This window comes from Stegodyphus dumicola, chromosome X2, assembly GCF_044657685.1.
Source record: "Stegodyphus dumicola isolate Sdum_Otavi_A_Nest chromosome X2, ASM4465768v1".
NCBI lineage: Eukaryota > Metazoa > Arthropoda > Arachnida > Araneae > Eresidae > Stegodyphus > Stegodyphus dumicola.
In genome coordinates, this window is record NC_140781.1 from 36,317,370 (window position 1) to 36,338,124 (window position 20,755).

At 29.7% G+C, this 20,755-nt stretch overlaps 1 protein-coding gene across 1 annotated transcript in view; it reads left to right on the plus strand.

The window, feature by feature from the left end:
• LOC118182205 (uncharacterized) overlaps positions 1 to 17,896 on the plus strand; it is a 45,839-nt gene extending 27,943 nt beyond the window's left edge. Inside the window, exons 6-8 of the mRNA XM_035351523.2 lie at positions 2,000 to 2,051; positions 2,174 to 2,242; positions 11,118 to 17,896. Coding sequence (XP_035207414.2) covers positions 2,000 to 2,051; positions 2,174 to 2,242; positions 11,118 to 11,273 — 277 coding nt within the window. The 3' untranslated portion in view covers positions 11,274 to 17,896. The remainder of the gene's footprint in view (positions 1 to 1,999; positions 2,052 to 2,173; positions 2,243 to 11,117) is intronic.
• Positions 17,897 to 20,755: the final 2,859 nt, after the last annotated feature.

Consider the following 20,755-nt stretch of genomic DNA (forward strand, 5'->3'; position numbering starts at 1 on the left):
TATTGTGATGTGTCTGTTCCATTAATTTTAAATCATCTTACTTTTTCTGCTACACCTTTTATTTTAGTAATAAATCTTTACAAGTTTAATAAATTGTACGAGAATAAAATGCTCTAAAATATAAGTTGTTACATAGCAATAGCATTTTTAGGGAGTAGAATGTGTAAAATTTTTATCTTCACATACTCACATTTTTTGTTAAACGTCAAATGTAATTGCATAATCATTTATGTAATATTGTTTCTTTAACTGATATTTTTTTGTCTCAGTTTGTTACATCGTATAAAACATTATTTTAACTGTTTGAGTGGCATGACCACCTTTATCCGGTCATGAATTTTTTGTCACTTAGTATATATTAGCTCATGATTTAAATTTTTTTCTTACTTTCTATTTGGATCAACATTATTTAGCTATTTATGATACAGATGCAAACTATCGTTTTTTTAACATTTCATTTTCAGTTTGATTTAAAGCTTTTCCTCTTTTAAATTGTTTATACATCATTGCTTTATGTTCACTGTTATACATCATTGCTGTTATGTTCACTGTTATTCATCATTGCTGTGACGTTTTAAAAATTTTTTCTTAAAATTCAATGTATTATCTGAAACCATTAATTTGTAATTTCTATAATAAGTGCTGATCAAAGTAATGTTTTAAACCAGTTGTCTCAAACTGGCTGCCCATGAATGCATTTCAGTTATGTTAGCAAAAATTTCAAGGTTTTCATTATTTGAAGTCTGAGTTTACTTTATTTTTATTATCATTAAGAACAAGTGTGAATAACACATCAGAAAAGCTATAAATTGAGCTTATTCATTTAAAATGTAATATAAATCTTATTGAAAGATTTAAGGATACAGATCTGATTAACTTTTATCCATATTTGTCCCAAAAAATTCAGTATGCTGAATTATGAAGTATTGCACTAAGAGTAATCGCTTTGTTTGTAATACATGTAAATGTGAACAGCTTGTTTTTCACAGTTGAAAATTAATAAGCAAAATACCTGATTGACCAATGAGCATCTACAATCTGAGATGAAGATAATTTCTAGTAATTTTTCGCCAAGGCTAAAAACTTAACCAATATCGAAATGCCATGTACTAAATGTGTTCTAAAAATAAGAGACTATGTTATCATTATTTATTTTCAAGTTTTGTCCCACTTGGAAAGTTTTCTCTGAAAATCTAAGTTTTAATAATAATTATTTGTACTTTAAATAGAAGTAAGATATTTAATGTTTAATTAAGCATATTAGAATTATTTGAAATACATATCAATTTGAAATATTAACATTTAGTATAACTGAATTACAAAGTGTAACCAACAAAATATTTTGCAGGTACTAAACTTGATTTTAGATAGAAAATAAATTTGAATTTTTTTCCTTTGTGTTTGCTTATGTATGTTTTGCTAAATGCTTAGTAAGCAAAATTTTAAATTAAGTTAAAATATCTTTTATTTTGATAAAAGAATTTCATTTAGCTGAAAAAAATTCAGGCCTATCAGCAGTTTTCAAATCATTCATTTTGCCCAAATGCAATTTGAGTTTGAAACCACTGTGTTAACTTATCCTCCCTCTCAAACCCGCATGCTTGTTTCACATTTAGTACATGTGCTTTTATGAGGAAGTTTAGTATAATCAAAGTGAGGTTTTTCATTATTTCTGATAGGTTTTTGGTGATAATAGGTCATTCTGTTAAAACGCAGAGCAAGCATATTTTCTGTTGTTTCAAATGTTGCGTTTTAAGAATAAATATTGTAAGAGACTCCTTTTTAGTTATGCTCAATTTATTAGAACCGGATATTTGTATATGAAAATAACATGCAGCATACATGCATGTAAAATGTGGAGCAAAATTTTGATTCCCTGTAAATAATTATAATATATTGTGGGTTAGGCTTACAATCAGCTTTAATTATCTACTAGTAGTTGGAAAAAAATGTATTTTTATGTAATTATTACTGATTTTAATATCTGATTTATTTTTAGGATATATGCTCCAAAATGTGCAATGTGTGGGAAAGCAATTACTCCTGTAGAAGTAAATATCCTTCATATCTTTTTAATTTAATATTTCTTTTAAAAGGTTCATGGGTATTATATGAAATCATTTAAACCATCAGATGTCATGTTATGAATGTTATAAATTTTACTCTATTTTAGGGAACTGATGAAACTGTGAGAGTAGTTTCTATGGATAAGGATTTTCATGTTGATTGTTATATATGTGAGGTAAATATGTTTTCATTTGATCATAGCGAGTGTGCTGTTATAAGATGTTGAAGTTTTTGTAATTTAGCATTTGAAGAGTATTTAAAACTTTTACTTATGAAGGTGGGATGGCTGTTTATTTGTGTTGTTGCTCAAATTCATGAATAGGAATGTAGCTCTTTTTTGGCTCTCACATATTCTTTTCCTCTTTCTTCTATAATCTTTTTTCTTTTTTTTTCGGGAGGGCAGCGCATGAATGATCACTTTATTTGCTGTTCTTGTTTACAATGATTTCTGTAGTTTGGAACAGATCCATGTAGTAAAATTTACCCAGGACTGAGCCTTGTAGTGGGCTACAAAGCATGTTGATGCAAAATCACTATAACGAAAAATATCAAATTACTATAACCAAAATTACTATCACTTTAGTGATATTTGGCATTTCAGTGCTATTTTGCAATTTTTCAGAAATTTCAAATGTTTCTTGAGTTTGCCAGTGTTCAGTTCTTAAACTCAGTGTTAAATAATTAACTAGTATATACACACAAATCTTAATTTGCTTGGCATTTGTTCGTGTAAGATTCATTTATTTGTATTGACTGGTTATGGTTAGTTGCATAATTTTTGCTGTCAGTGTTTGTGCTCCCAGTTTTACAACAGTTCATTTTGGAAGATGTGTTTTTTCCAGTATAAACTAACTTAATAAGACTCAGAAACAATGTCAAAATGTAACATCTGAAATATCTCACTGTAAGATGTTTCTAAATAGATTATAGGTATTTTTCATTGAGCAAATGATATATTCGCCATGTAACAAACAAGATACTGATTAAAGTAAGGAGGTTAAAGTACAGATGAGACACAATGAAAAAAATGATCTAAACAATAAATACTATTAGATATATTAACCCTTTGACGGGTGGTGGGATCATCTTTTTATTAGTTTTTATCTCCCAGATGAAAGCTGCGAAATTCCATTAAAAATACATACAATTACGTTTTTAGTTCTCTAAATGTATAACAGATGGCAGCACTAGTATTCATTCATGGAAATAACGTAAAATAAAAATTCTTTTCAGATCTAATTTTGAAGTTTTTTTTTTTTTTTTTTTTCTTATTTTCTAATACCAGTTTAATTTGTCTGAACAAAAACATTTGGTGTTAGAATGAATTTTTTTATGTGAAAGTTTCCTTTTCTAATAAAAATTATTATTTGAATTCATATATTAGTTAAGAATGGTTGAAATTAAAAGGTGGAACCAAATACGTCTCACCGCACATGTAGGAATTGCTGCTGCTATATCGCAGCACCATTTAAATATTTTAAAATTAAAGTATCATTTTCGTTTTATATGTTGATAATGCATTTTTTAATAAATTGCAATAATGTTAAAACTTGAAAAATATTTAGTATTTTCCTGAAAGAAATCAAAATGTAATTCTGTAACATGAAATGTCATTGAATACTGAATAGACACGTGAGTGTGATTCACCATAGAAAAATATCCTAAGCAGAGAAGTGAAATGTAAATAAACATGATGGCCTTCTAAATATCTTCCTTTTCAAACCTGTAGCAAATAAAGTACTGGAGTGAAAATCTCTGTTTCAAATTTATTATAAAATCATTAAAAAATATCAAAAAAGTCGTACAGAGAGCAATTTCTTGAATTATGTAATTTTTTTTAAATTTATTTTGCGAATATAATCAATATTTTCTAGATACTTATTCAAAAACTTTTTTATATCTTGCATTATCATTTGGTCACTAAAACTAGCACTTTAGGTAAGTATATTAGGAGAATTTACGCTGAGGCAAAGATGCCATTTTACTGCTCTAGATCCGCGGTGGGACAAGTGGTATCCCACCACGTCATGAATTACTTTAAAGATTTACCTTTTTTTTTTTTTTTTTTTTTTTTTTTTTTTTTGCATGAAATATCGTTGTATTAGGGGCTAACTATCTATGTGTAAAGTTATTTTTTCCAAAAAAAAATTTTTTTAATGCGCCGAACCTCAAAGGGTTAATAGATATCTGCTCTAGATAGAATACAAGTATTGGTTTGAAAAATGTTAATAATTGCAGTTTAAGTGCTGGCAAACACAACTGGACTGCAACAACAGTTTGCTTTCATGCATTTCCATTTGTATATAAAGAGGAGTTTAGAAATTTCATATTAAGATAGTAAATGATTAAAGTTGTGCTGTATGATGCAAAATTAATCGAATAATCAAGCGATAATAATAATTAAGTCAAAAATTAGTTAATAGTCGAAACATCAAGTAAACTAAGTACACACATCAAAATTGAAACAAAAAAGAAATCTAATAAATTTCAATAAAATAACAATGAAATTAATATAAATAATTGTTGAATATTTGTTGTTTCTACTCAAGGAGCTGTCAGAGAATTTTTGACAGAGTCACATTTCTAAATTTTATCTGGATGATTTATAAATTGTTGAAATAATTCAAAATAAATAATTAAATGAAGTGCCAAATAAAAATTAATTACAACTTTTAATTGAAGGCCTTCAAAAGTGCTATCAAGTAAAAATATTATAGCATTTTAATTGTATTTAATTATTAAGATATAATCTGGTCTGACATTACCCTAAAACGAAGATTATTGTAAAAAAAAAATGTTAGAAAAATAATTCTCATGTAAGGATAACCATGTCTCATGCAAGATAACAATTGGGTAAATTAAAACTAGTGTGCTAAATAAAAAATGAATTACAAACCAAAGAAAAAGCAGAATTGCTAAAAACTTTGTAAATAAAGAGCAACTGTTGCATATCAAATATAAAAATACTTCAGGTCAAAATTTTTTCAGGTAACGGATTTATTTAAAAGTTTACTAAAACTGAAATAAGTAAAAATTTTTAATAATAATTAATGCATAAATGTTTCCAAATTGTAGAAAAATGAGGAAAAACGTAAAAAGGGAAAGCTTAGGAAAAAAAGATTTATAATTGAAATATAAATTATAAAAGCCAATATGCCTAAAAATAGGGGAAATTAAAAGTAAAATTAGAATAGTTAATTCAGTTAAAATAATTTTATTGGAATACGAAAACAAAAATAAAACTTGAATGAAGTAATCCAATGGTTATTCTCCATGAAACTACCGAGAATGCTTTTCAAAGTTGAAACAAGCTGAATTGAGTTCAGTGGTAGAAAAGTTTGACTAAATGCAGATAATAAAAAGCAAGAACGGGATTGAAGTTAAAAATTAGTATGTAATTTGGGAAAAGAAATAAAAAATTTTTAAATTATGAAATTAGCAGAAGTAAATGAATTGTTTGTGCGAAAGGGCACGTAAATATATGTAAAAACTATTTTTTAAAAAAGTAATAAGTGGGTAATGAGGAGGAGAATAAGTTGTGAAAGTCTTCTCCTATTTGGTATACTATAGGACTAAAGTAGATATGCCATTTGTTAGTAACAGAGATAAAGAGTCTAATTACTGATTTATATTGTTTCGTTTTTCTATTCCTGACACCAGTTGTTATCTCAACGCACCTGTACATTTCGTAACACTGCCCCCTCCCCAAGGACTGCACGTCCCGGGCAGTACAACCCTTGGTCAGAAGCATAATTCGCTAGAAACAAAAGGTTCTAAAACAAATAACATAACTAAAGAAGCAAATATTTACACGATATGCAAGTTATATACACAAATTAGATACATAACAATTTTTTAAATTATATACATTAAAGGTTCAGAAAGAATTTCAGTTTCAGTCTTGTCATTATTTATACCGGGTCAAATACTTCTCCACTGCAGTTCTCAGATGTATTTCTGTTTTGCATATCATAGTCTGAAGATTCAGTCCTTTCAGACTTGTCATCCACAGGAAAATCTGAGACAGTTTGTTCAGCACTCTGTAGTTCATTTGCAGCATGCATAAATTTCACCTCGTTATTTTTAGCAGCTGGTATAAGCTTATTTTCCTCGGAACTAGCTCCAAATATTGCATCAGAGTCATGAACAGAACCTGATTCTTTAGAATCAAGTCCTTGTCCGCACAATCAGCACTATGAGACACACACATAATTTGCGAGGTGAGTGAATTTTCTTGCAATACTGGAGCACACTGCTTAAGCTGTACATCAGCTTCTCCCATCTCTGCATCACATGCACTTTCAGATGGTTCAACACTTGCTGACTGTGTTTTCATAACTTCACTATCCTTTTCTAGGAACTTGACAGTCACATTTTCACTTTCTTGTAGCTCTACCTCAGGCACGTGAAAATCAAAATCTTCCTTCCCATCTTTTACTTCTTTATGTTTTCGTTCCTTATCTTTAATCCCGTTAGTTGTTTCATCTTTCATTTCCTGATCTTCCTCAGACAGTTCATGAGCTACTTTCTTCATTTCTTCATCCTTTGATTCTTCCGAAGCCACTTCTCTCTTTTCCACATCATCTTTTATGGCTCTAGTTTCTTCTGTAAGCTCCCCTTTCACTTGTCAGAGTTGCTTTCGCACCTTTTTCTTGGCCGACATTTAATTCTTCTCGTGGGGCGTTCTTCTCTTCCAGTGTAGCTTTCATCTCCATCAGTCCGGCTTTCAACTCAGCCTTGATCTCTTGATATCCGGCTTTTATCTCAGCCCTTATCTCAACTAAGAAATTCATCAAAGTCTTTGTTTCCACCGCCATGGTTTTTTTCTTCAGGCGGGTCACTGGCATTCTCTCGCAGATCCCACTTCTGACACCAGTTGTTGTGTTTTTCTCTTCCTGACACCAGTTTTTACGTTATTTTTTTTTCCTTCACGGTCATACGGGGTTTATAGATTTAGAGTGAATAATGACGACACTTAATGAAGTATCGAAACACACTTTATTTAGCTAATATTAATCAGGGGCATCTCCAATAACACTTTTTACAGTCGTCGAAAATCTACTATAAACACGCTGGGACAATAAGCGACACAACCTTCACTCTGTCAGGCAATAACAGTGGAAATAGCTTCACTGCAAAGCACCAGAGTACAGCTTCCGACTCTGTTTGGTCATTCTCGGAACTCCACATACTCTCGAGATTCTCCACACGATGTATTCGACGATACACAAGAGTATAGCTCTCGACTCAGTCTAAAACAAAACTCGACGATGCACTAATTACGATACACTAAGAGACTCCTTCGGTGAACTCAACAACCCACTTGGTACTCGCTGCCCGGCTGTCAACTCAGATCGACTTCACAGGGATTGACTCGCTCAATGACTGACTATCAGCTCGCTAGACGAGGCACACACACTAACTGCTACTGACTGCGGACCAGCAGGGTTTATATAGCTTTCGGCTTGTGTTCAAGAACATTCTGGGCTAAACCGGTAAGAATTCGTTCCAGAAGGTTCTCCAACCGTCCATGGTATGTCGCCAATTTTGTTGCCAAATGTGGCAACCCTGCCCTCCTTGCTATTTAATGGCAACCCTAAACCTGCTTTGCGGGGAAGCTATCTCACTGCGCCTGTACATTTCGTAATAATATGTTACACCATTGCTATGCATCCATTAAATACCTCCAAATTGGTTTTAAGTAAATCTTATCAGTAGTAACAATAAAGATTTAAATAACCAAGTGTGTAATTTTTTAAAAAGTAGGTTAATCAAATTGAGAGAAAATTGATTAATTATAAATGTAATTTTGAAAATATTGAATTTCTTGATTAGTATCTTCAACAGTAGGGTAAATTTTTTTAGTCTCAAAAAAGATTTTGGTTGATAATTATGTCGGCAATTTTTTTTTTTTTTTTTTTTCAATTCCAATTTCTGAATTTAATGATAGTAAGGCTAAAAATTCCTTTATTATCAAATTTGTTTAAATTGTAAGGTCAAGATAATCAATTTTGTTATTTTTGGAACTTGATTAATATCTTCAATATCCATGGAAAAATTTTAAAGTTTTGTATTCTGCTGAATAATTGTGTTAGCAATTATGTTTTTGTAAGTGCTGGAATTACAATGTATGAGTTTAATAATAGGAAAATTAAAAAGTCCTTTTTTAGCAAAAAGTTTAATATCTTTAAGGTTTATAAGATCAAGATAATCAATTTCGTTATTTTCAGAATTGGTTTTAAACATTTTAGATAAAAATTAGCAGTGTCAGTTAACCCAGAATTATTGAAAGTGCTATCAATGTATCTAGAATTAAGATTAAAATTTTCTATTTGATCACAATTTTGCATGAAATTAAACTCTGGTACAAAAAGAAATAGATTAAAAATTGAAGCTGGACAACATGAGCACATAGGAATGCCATTAATCTGTAGGTAGATTTTTTACCTTTAACCTTTTGATAATCATCAATGAGTTCTCTGCTCAGATTCCAGTGAGTGCAAACATCCAACTATTACAAATTTATGACTGACAGATATCACACGTATTTGGGAAGAAAATATTGCTTAATATTGCAACTGCTGCAGGATTAAATTTGATAAATTACTGGAAAGGTAACATTTAAGGTATATAATCTATGAATCATAATATTAATATTATCCATTAGTGTAATAATTTTTAATAGTTTTTGATATTTTTTTTTATTGTTTTTAATAATCCAGTAATGTTGTAGGGATAAATTTAAAACATGGGCAGAGTGAAAACAAACTTTTTAAAATTTGTTCCAAAAATAGCTATATTCTTTTTATAATAAATCTATTGAATTGGTGTTTTATAAATTTTTTGGGAAAGTGTAAAGTTTGGGAAATTTTTTATAAAATTAATTATATTTTTTAAGTATTTTATAGCAGGGGTTTAGTTGTTAACTTTTTTTTTTTTTTTTAATTGGAAATTTTGTACGTATATTATTATTTAGCTCTGTTTCAATTAGTTCAGTACCGAAAATATTTCAGATCGTGCTAAAATTATTATATGCTTTACCTGCAGAGGTAATGGTGAATTGGATTTTAAATTCCTGGATGTCATTAAAAAGTTCTGGGTATTTGTGCAGCTGCAGTCACACCGATAAAGTGCACATCAGTGAGTTCCAATGATGCATACTGCTCAAAAAATACACAAGGAATGATAATTTACACCAGCACAATACTTTTACCTACCATTCACCAGAGCCCTGCCACCTCTACCATATTTATTCATGTATTTCATTATTAAACCTACTTTTTTTTGGCCCCTTCTACCTGCTTCTACATTTTTGCCAGGTATCTTTTAACCATCTTGTACTTATCCTAACTGTCTATTAGAATTTTGAGTTGATAAGCTATAAATGAAGGTGAATAAAAAATTCGTTTTGTAGTTTGATTTTATATTGACTGTTTCTAAAGAACTCTAATGTTAAGTCAAGTTATGACTTCGTTTTGTATACACATGTATTAAAATATCCAAAAGTAAAAAGAGAAATTTTATAGCTTTCTTTTGTGTAAAACACTTTTTATAGAAATTTTTTATGATCATTCACGATGCTTTCTTTTGCATCAGAAATAAGTTTATTGAATTTTTTTTAAAATCATTTAAAAGAAATGGCAACATTACTGCAAGGTTTTAGTTACTGTAGATTGAAAATTTTTTACTATGTATGTACAAGAAACATATTGTCTTTTATATAATAGTTATTGTTATTTTGTAAAATAAGTGTTATGGACTGTTTCAGATCATAAATTTATTGTCAGTAAATTAGACTTTTTAGATAGATAGAAAAGTGTATCATATGGCACTTAAAATGCACTTTTTTAATTTGGCATTCTCCATTGGATACTTAATAGGCAGTCATGATAGCTGTTTTATTTTATTTGTGAAATTACGTTTATATGTAGTTAAAGATAGAAAGCTGAATTTTTTTTAATATTCAAATGTTATTTTTTTAGGATTCATATTCAATACATCTGATTGTATATAATTATGATACAAGATTTTGATATAGCCAGTATAGTGGTTAGTGTTGCTGACTGCCGTGCTGAAGGGCCCGGGTTCGAATCCCAGAGAAGGCATGGATGTTTGTAAATGTATAGTGTCGGTGTAGCATGGCAGCACTCGAAATATGTGGCCACCCGAGAGTCCTTTTGTGGGACTTGGTGGAAGGAGAGAGGGGTGGGAGACCCTTGGACTCCTCCCTTCTGGGGTGCTGTCCATCAAAATTGAAGGTGGATTTTTACATGCTTATATATAATACTTCCTGGCCTGGGTGAGGATGGCTTAGCCTTTCATCCCTAGAGTGGGACAATAAAATGAGTACTAAGTTCACTTGGAGACTAAACACTGGGGTTCCTGCAACAAGCTGGCCATTTGTGCAGGTGAAGATGCGCAAGCACCCCAGAGCCCACGGTCTAGAAAGCAGATATCAGGGTATCGCCAGCCATACCTCTATATGGGCTGATTGTGCCTCTGAGTTTAGGTTACTTTAGAGTTTATATATAAAACGTAATATTATATGTAAGCATATCAGGTTATCAAGTGAAATTACACAATTGACTTCGTTATTTAAATAAAGAATTTTGCATCTGTATCATTGCAGTGTCTAATTTCAATGATTTGGTTAATATTTTATTTCAAACTAAATTTACTATGTGAAATTAAATGCTTTTGTATATATACTGATACATAGATATGATATAATAAGTTGTAATTATTCTTTTTTGAATGTTATGAAGAAGCAGATATTTATTTATTATATTTGAATACTTAAAAATTTTCAGATATTGTGTATTTATGTTGTAACATTAACATAGTATAATAATAATGATGATGAATCGGAAAAAATAAAGGGGACAAGGTAGGGGAAATTCTGCCTATTCTAAAATATAAAAAATACTATCCCAATATATAATCGTATAGAAAAAAAAAAAAAAAATGTTGAATCTATCAATTATTTATACAATTAGTGTTTTTTGGAATCTTGAATCCTTTTTACATTATCCTTTATTCTTTTCTGTCAGGATTGTGGATTGCAATTGACAGATGAACCAGATAAGCGATGTTACCCACTTGATGGCCATCTGTTGTGTCGTAATTGCCATCTTAACAGATTAGAATTACTTGGTAAACCTCCTAATGTGCAAATGCAAAGATCTCTTCAAATAAGTGACTTATAATAAGACAGCTATATTCCAATGCTACTGTTGCTTGCTGAAATTTCAAGATTATTAATTAAATCAGCAGTGCATAGATTTTTTTTTTCTTTTTTTTTTTTTTTTTTTTTTTTTCTGTTATTTGCAAAATAAATCATTCGTAAGTGTTAAAAGTACTTTCAAATATTACTGTAGTGCTGTGTAAAAATGTCTCAATGTGTCTGATTTCTAGATTGACATAATTTTTATGTACAAGGCAGAGTCAAAGAATAACCTTAATGTAGCAATGATAATTTGAAATCTCATATTATACAATTGTACTCTATATTTGACTTCTAACTTTAACTTTTAGTATCAATGGTGTAACTCTATGGGTATGTTAGTGTACATTTCCATTATAAGTTCTACACTGGCTTCAGTGTCAGTCCATCGGTTTCAGCATCATCGGGGAGGCATTCATGCATTTATTCTTGAAAAGTACTATCTGACCATGGGTACAGAGGCAGAAGTGCATATATATAGGAGAATACAAAGGTTTGAAGTCTTATTATATATTAATTCTTTTAATTAATTTGTTGTAGTTAAAGTGGCATCTCTTTAGTTTGAAATCTAGTAGTCGCATGAATACTAAACATTCTGACTAGGAATTTTGAAAGCAGGAGCAAGTAAAGCATATCAGAACTAGAATATAATTAACATTCTTTACCAAACTCATTTCCTGAACTCTAAAATATTTAATAATGAAAATCATAAATATTGTTAAGTAAAAATCTGATAAATATATATCTGTAATTTTTCTTGGACAATCTATTTTCCAAGCAGACACCTCACATCTTTACTTGTATATGAAATATTTGAAATGATAAAAATATCCAAACAGGTTTTAAAATTCTAAGTATTACAGAAATATGTCTGGCACCAGCAGTGTGAGATTTAGAATTAGGCAATAATTTAAATAGTGTACAAGTTTATAAAATGGTTTTCTGTATGTATAAAACATACCAAATGACTGAATTTTTCTTTAACTGTTCATTACTTTGGTCAAAATGATAAAACATTATCTGATGGATTTCATTCTCATAGAATTAATTTTTCGTTGCAATATTGATTAAAAAAGTAGTGAGAATCTGAACTTTGGATGTTTTTCTATGTGTTTAATATTAAAAATTGGTATTAATTTTTATTTATATCACATTTTGTAAAAAAATAAAACAGAAAGAAATCTGATTTCAATTTTCTTCTGTTTTTCCCTCACATTATATCTTGTGCAGAATATTTAAATTAGCCTGCTTGCTGACACATTCTTCCACCAGAATAATATCAGTATATGTAGGCTTGTGGACCTGATGGGATGTAAAATGTCAGCAAATAGTAACATACTGTCTAGTTTGAAGCATTGGATAGAGTAGAAGGGAAAAAGCATTTATTTGACGTAAAGTTTTGAAGAGGAGAAATCAGAAGAGACAATATTGGGGATATTTGTGTATCGCTTTGGAAGATTTATAAATGTATCTTCTAAGAGGACATCTGTTGACAAGAAGTTCAGACAATAAAATAAAAGATGGCAGTGAATCACTGGCTGTAGAGTTAGTATGAGTGTATATTTTCACGTAGAATTTAACTATTAAACTTTGTGGAACATTGTAGGAGCTATATTAAAGCACAGTAAAATGTTTTTTCTTCTGTTGGGTAGTCTAAAATATTAAGGTTATGTTTTGACACTTCCTTATAGTATGTGAAATTTACTAAGCTGCCATATTATATAATCTACTATTTTTAAATTAATTTTTCTAGTGAAATTTGCGATTTTGCTAATAACTGTTTCTAATGCAGTATTTAGTAGCTCAGAATGTGTTTTTAAAGTGTTCTGCAAAGTTAACAAAGACAATTTGACTAACATTTTGTCTATGTGTTCTAAAATAAATTATTTATTTATTGGAGTAATGTAAATATATAGTTTTCATACTCTTGATGGAATTTTTCTAGTAAAATTTATATTTCAAACATCAGCAAATAATATTTTGTGATTCCTTCAATTGAATTTTGTAATGTTTTTTCAGCACTATCTTTCCAAAATTTAAGCCATCATATGAAAGAAGTCTCTTTCTTTTAGAATCTTTACAACACATTCAAAAACATTGCTTGCAAATGTTAAATTTTCATGTGAAAGCTGTGAACAGAAATCAGGTGAAACTGTGCATTTATGTATACATATTTTCTGTATTTCTTGCAAAGCTTTTCTAAAATTAGGTTTATTTTTTATTCATAAAAAATGTATACTTTTCTTTCTTATAGCTATCTAGGTTACAAAAGATATTTATAATTTCATAAAATAAATTATTTAATAAAATGTCAGTAGTATAAATACTGTCTAGATCATTATCAAAATCTGAAAATGTTTGTTTTGCTAAATTTGAAGTATCTTTGCTTGCATCAGAAGAGTGAATTTAGACTTCATTCATTATTATTGTTGTTAAATTTTGTTTTTCAAATGTTTTTAAATTTATAAATATAAAAATGATATAAAATATTTTTTTATTTGTGGTATTTTAATATTTTAAGTAGTATAAAGTATTTTTTATTAAAAACTATAAAAATATTTTTTTCCCGGGTAATTTAAAAGCACTCTGGGCACAGAATTTAGGGCAACAAAATTCTATAGGTACTAAGTAGCAGAAATTCTAATGTGGGCCTTTAAAACAGCAAAGGCATTTTGAGAATTAAATTTGGGGAAGTTATTTAATGCTATTGAAATATATTTAATAATTCTATAGTTCCCAAAGAAAATTAACATTTTAGAATAATTTGTCTTATCAAAGACATGGAAATTTTAGTGTTAAGTTTTAATGATAAGAAAATCTTTTTAGCATAGTTGAATCTGGAAATGGGTTATTTTAAAAGCAAAGTATAAAATGATTTTGTGTAAACTTTTGTCTCTTTTCTGATCAAAAACTTCTTAAGATAATTAAAGAATCCTTTTTAAATTTGGTGTTAGTTATAAAAGTTACTGTTCCAGGTTTCCTAAAAAGTAATAAAGTGCATTATAATTAGTATTTAAATTATTTTAATATATTTGAGAAATTTAATATCTAGTATTGTCTGAGAAGCCTTTAAATTTGAAAATAATTAATATAATCTAACAAATTTTCTACGAACTAAAAATTTGGATTAAAATGCATGTAAATTGGAATCTTTTTGTTTAATGCGGTGCCCACCTTTCATACGAATAGTTTATTATTTTTGTTATTATTATTCTGAAAAATGTGTATTGTTTCTAATTTGTGTCCATAAGAGTACTCATAAGTACTTTAAATAGGAACTATTAAATAGGAAGCATAATATTTTCACTTTAATCCAGAATTAATATTTACATTTTTATACAATGTGTTTTTTAGTAGAAATGATTAAACCTGATTTGTGTCATCATTTAAAAGGTTAATTAAGTAAAATTTTGTTGTTTAAATACCACAAATTAAAATTCAGTTAATTTTTTTCATAATATTGATAGGAAAGATAATAAAACTGCCCTCCCCATATTCACAAACTTCCTTTTAAGGACTAGTAAATAAATAATTTCATAATTAAGTAAGAATAAGGGTTTGGACCTTCTATTGTTTTTGATAGTACCTTCAGTGAAATGATAAAATATTAAAAATTATTAGGGAAATAAAGTGTTAGAACAGCAAATTCTGGGGTGGTTTTATTTGTTAAATTTATGAGAAGTAAAATGATATAATAATAATAATGAGATTAATTTATGAGAAATAAGATGATAATTTATGTTTTCTAATATGGTATTTATATGAATTTCTGCATTATACATTTCCATTGTTTTTGTGTTCATTGTTCTGGCTGTGGGTGATGTTCATATGTTTATTATCCTCATTATATGTCAAAAATACTTCAAAGGTACTTTAAATGCAAAACATCTGGCAGAATGCAATATCCCCCTTCTCTCTTTTGGTTGCTGCTGCAACCTGAACTGTGATGATTAGATGAGACCTTTTCTGTGTGCTGCAATTCATTTATTGTTAAAGTAGTTCCAGTGGCTTGGTAATTAATTAATGAATTATTTGATTAAAAGTGAATTGTTTTGCTTTAAGAAAAACTTAAATGGTTTAAAAACTATTTCAGAACCTGAACTAGTTTGTTCCTGCTGATCAGTGCTTTCAGACTTAGTGAGTTAATGACAAATTATTCTGCATTTTCTTGTAATCTTCTCCAAATTTTGGTGTGACACTCTTGAGAATTAGAAATTCTAAAATTTGTAATTCCTTTGTACACATAAATTGTGTTTTGGAAGTTATTTTCAGTGTAGCATTTAATGGGAGATAATTTTTTTTTTTTTTTTTTTTGGTGTTTCTTAAAGGTTAAATTCTTTACTATATATCTTCAATTCGTCATATGCTTAAACTTCTACAGAATATAAATGTATTTGTTATGCATAGTAAGTTCTTAAAACTTATACATTTAAAAGCATTTAGAATGAATAATTTTTCTCCTTGTGATAGTTACAGGTAATTGAAATTAATGACACAGAAGTGATAATTCCTTCTTCTATCAGTATCAATTTGTACATATTATTTAATCCTCAAAGTTGTTTTTAAGTCATACTGAAAACAATTCTTTTCAGTTTAGTGTAATTTTCTAATTTTTCACTATTGATTATTATCAAAGCAATTTGTTTGGTTAAATTATGGAATTCTAAAAACCGTATTCAGATAGTATATTTCATATATCAAATTGTTCAATGTTCTATATAATTTTTTATATATGTGAGCATGTTAATTTTTTTATTATTTTTTCAATAATTATTCCTGATTGCATATTTAATGTCATTGTAATTTTTGGTATCTAAGGTGTGATTGAAATGTTTTGTGGATAGACTGTTTCTTTATTTTAATGCAGTTTTGTTAGATTTTGTATAAGTAAAGCCTTGCTTAAAATGCCAATGCATTACTTTAGGATTATGCAGTCAGCAATTAAATGTGCAGACAAATTTGAATATTGTTATAGAACTTATAATGCTACAATCAAAACTTGTGGAGTATAATGCAAATAATATGTTTAAGGTGTATGTAATTGAGAAATAATTAAGAATTAATAATAGTGTTTTAATAATTGGAAATCATTAAGACTGTTTTCTTTTTTGCAGTATAATTCCACTGACCTTTTAAGTATGTCTAGACAATTTGTGAAATGCTGTCTGTACGTGATAGTTTGATTGTGCCAAAAGTTAAATTCTTAGTTTATTTTTTAAATATTTAAATGTATAATTATTTCTTTTGTTTCTGACGGGGAAAAAAGAATTAGCCTTGAAACTAAATGAAAATTCAGTTTTGTATCCATTTATATGAAGCTGGAATATTTTTAGATTTTTTAGTTGAACCACATTACATAGAAGTTTTAATTGAGTCATATTGCAAGCTCTCATGCTGTGTATTGGTTGCATTCAAATATGCTAAAAGATGTGTAAGCCTCACCTTTGAGTATAACATCCCCCGAAGATGAAATGCATTTGCTTTCATGTGTTCATTTGCAATTTCTTTTGAATCAATATAGTTTGCTGTTTTTATTTTGTTTTTGAAATAGTTAAAAGAGTCATTTAGATAATAATAATAGATTCTTGATAGTCATCTAGATAATCTTGATAATAGCATCTTTAAAAACGTAAAAGTTGAAAAATGGCCTAAGTGTTAAATTTGTATGCATCATATATAATTTTTAATCGATTATAAAGAAATCATAAAATGAGCTGAACTAAGAAATATTCTAAACTTATCCCTTTTAAGATCTTTCTTTAAAGTGTGCATTTATTTTATTTTTCTTTAATAATGCCTGAACAGAATGCTGAGAAACTACTTTTGTGTTTCTGTTTTTGTTTTTAAAATGTAGTCTTTAAGTTTTACTGTATATTTCATCCATCCATATTTATTTCATTACTTTTGTCTTTCATTCTTCTTCATAGTATTAAAGTAATTATATTATAATTAAAGTAACTATTTTGTAGTTAAATTGAGCAAAAGAACTTGAGGGGAATAAGTTCTTCTGCCCCCTTTTCCATTCATTTTTAGAGGGTTTTTTTTTTTTTTTTTTTTTTTTTTAATTTCATTTACCAACTCTAAAGTAAAATTTCCTTTTTCCATTAAATTTTCAGTTTTGCTATTTGCTTAGATGCAATCAATGTGTAGCATGATGAATGCTTTTGCTGCCATTTAAAGTGCCATTTTCTATGTATATGTTTGATTTTTACACATATTGGGTTCCATGTGCTGGCCACATGAGTTTTTAATATTGTTTTTGACATTTTAATAGTTTATACATTTTATATGAAAAATTAGGAAAGAAATTAGTTGTTTGTGTGAGGGGAATTTATTGTACTGTACTTAATATTATATCCTTAAATAAGAGTAATATTATTTTGCTAGAATTTGATTTAATATAGCAAATATAATGTGATAAAATTATAATAGTTATGTGTGTTTGACTGTAATACATATTTTGAAGTTTTAAGGAAATCTCATATTTTTTGCTTTATAAAATGATAATGAAATTGCGCTTTATTTGTTATTATTTCCCTCCTTAAAGTTTATAATTGTAATATATGTGTCTATGCTCCATCAATAAAGAAAATGTTATGTTGTTTATGTCTGATTGTAATATGTGTTTTGATTACAAGCATATTGGGTTTGAAATTCATATGTAATATCTTAATGGAAATAGAATTTCAAAATAGAATTGATAGTTTACTATGTATACTGAAGAGCTAAATGACCATCTGCTCAATAATGCATTGCACGACCTTTGGTCTGCAAAACAGCTACAACTTGTCTTGGCATGAATGAAACAAGTTCTTCGTAGATTACTGGAGACAGTTTGTATCAAATGTCTAAGCAGCAGTCATGCAAAGTTCAGATATTTGGACATGGGGGTGTTTGAGCTTTGAGCTCCATAACATTCCTAATGTGCTCTATCTGGTTAAGATGGACATTAGTTGGAATTCATGCTTAAGCTCCACGAACCACTCTTAACACAGCTTGAGCCTTGTGACATGGGACATTGTTCTGCTGGAAGTTTCCATTAGCAGTTGAGAACATAAATGCCATGTAAGGATGCAACTGATCCACAGTTATGTTCAGATAGTCTGCGTCTGCAGAACCGCCCATGAGAACATCCCCCAAAGCATAATACTGTCATCACCAGCCTGTGTATGACCTGTTATACAGAGGGAGAGCAACTGTTTGCGTGGAAGACTGTGTACCCTCTCACGACCATCGATGTGATGAATGAGAAATCTTGATTCATCCGACCAGGCAACTGTCTTCTACTTATGGTCCAGTCTCGATGTTCCTGGGCCCATTGTAGTTGACAATGATGGTCAGCTGAGCCATTGTCTGGTGCCGATTTTGCTGTACCAACATCAGACATCCTTTTTCTTTGATAATGCATGGACGTCCAACACCTTGGTGTCTACTGTTGGTTTCACCATCATTAATCTACTTTGCATAAATACTAACAATGGCAGATCGGGGGAAAACGTACCAATTGTTCAGTTTTGGAGATACTTGTTCCGAGTCTTCAGGCATTACAATCTGCCCTCTATCAAATTTGATTAGATTAGCAGCCTTTTCCATCTCTTGCAAAAGTAAGTGCAAGAATGATTCCTTACCTTCTCCAGCAACAGTTAAATACCATTGCCACTTAGTCACATATCCTCCATGTCATCCAGATGAGTTTATTGAAAAATGTGGGGATGATCATAATGTTTTGGCCTGTCTGTAAATATGAATATCTTTATTCATTAATATGGCATGGCTTTCAACATTTCCTGAAACTTTCAGTTTTGTTGTAATTTTTAGGAATATAATTGGATATTTCATATTATATATTGTTTCCTAATGGTTTTTTTACATTTTCCGTGTGTATCTGGATTGACAGTGAACCCTCTGTAAGGTGACTGTCTACATTTTAAATCATTTTGATCTGCAGGGATGTCTTTTTAGAGAAAAAAACTATCAGTGATAGTATTATCGATTAGCATTATAAATTTGTGATATTTAAAGGTTTTGGAGTTCATTAAAGAAAAGTATATAAGCGTAGAATACAGTATTTTGAATGCTATTATATCAGTATTAATTGAAAAGAAAAGTGGCAAATGCTGTAGCAAACAAACAAAAAATACAAAAAGAACTTAATTTTCTGAAGTTTTTGAATAACTACAAGAAGCAGGTCTTATGTGTAAAGCTAAAAAAAAAAAAAAAAAAAAAAAAAAAAAAAACTGCTATGTTTGTAAATTAATTCTTCATGAATTTTTCCATTTCAATAATCACTTTAACAAAGCAATTTCATGCAGTAAATTAACCATCTTATAATTCAGTCAATTTTTGTCTAATTTTTAGTCCAAAGGGGCAATTTGCCTAGAAGGGCTAGTAATTTTGTTTTGTCATTTTGCATTGGTTCACTATAAATGGCATTTCACTTTTCAAATTGTTGCCACCAAATATTATAGCCTTGCGTTATATTTAAAGAAACTAAATAATGAAGAACCTGCATGAACATATATATGGTTCTCGCACTATGAAAAAAACAACGGTATCTAGAGACATCAAATTTTGTATAACGTAGTCCTTCACTCGAATACGGGCATCCGGGAAGCCCAAATTTGGAATTTGTTTTATTATCTATTTCATATTTCTTAAAATTTTAATGAATTTTTGATGCCCAAATGATTTGCTACAACGATTTTAAGGGGAGGAGTGGCAATACTTATACAGGGGGGGACCCATTTTTTATTTTCAGCGCTCGAGACTGTGTATCATAAATTCTAAAGATATGCCCTTTTTAAATTATTTTGTGATATTGCTGTTGAATTGAATTTTATGGTTTAAGTGCGAGGAACACGGTATTTAATAAATAAAGGAAACACACAAAACATAAGAAAGAACGTCCCCTAAGGCGTAATATAAAATCTGAAAGCTTTCAATTTTTTTTTAACTTTGCTCATAAAATTAGGACTTCATTGCCGCTATTTCACCTCCTTCCTTCATTAAAATTTCTTCCTCCTCTTTACAGAGGCAGGGGCTGTGAATGTCTTTATCTGAACTACATTTGGAGCTCTTGCCTCTTTCAGGCCCACCAGCGGCCGAGCGGTAAAGTCGCTGAACACTGGTAGTTCGGTCCGAGGTTCGAATCCCGCGAACGGGCTGGCTGCATGGGTGCTTTCGTGGTTTTCCCCATGTGTAACGTGTATATGAGCCAGTTTCCCTTAGAAAGTCCTCCATGAAGGCATCCCTCCCCTTAGGCAGATAGCCCTAGTGTGCTTTGCCATAATTAAATACACCAACACCTTGCCTTTTTCAAGTTTATATCGATCAGGGTTAAATAGAAGAGCTTAGTTATTCCTTTGACTGATCCCTTGCCGACGCGATCCGCGAAGAGGAAGTTAACAGGAAATAATCTGACGCCACAATGTTGCATCATGGACCTTATAAGGTCCATTTGTTGCA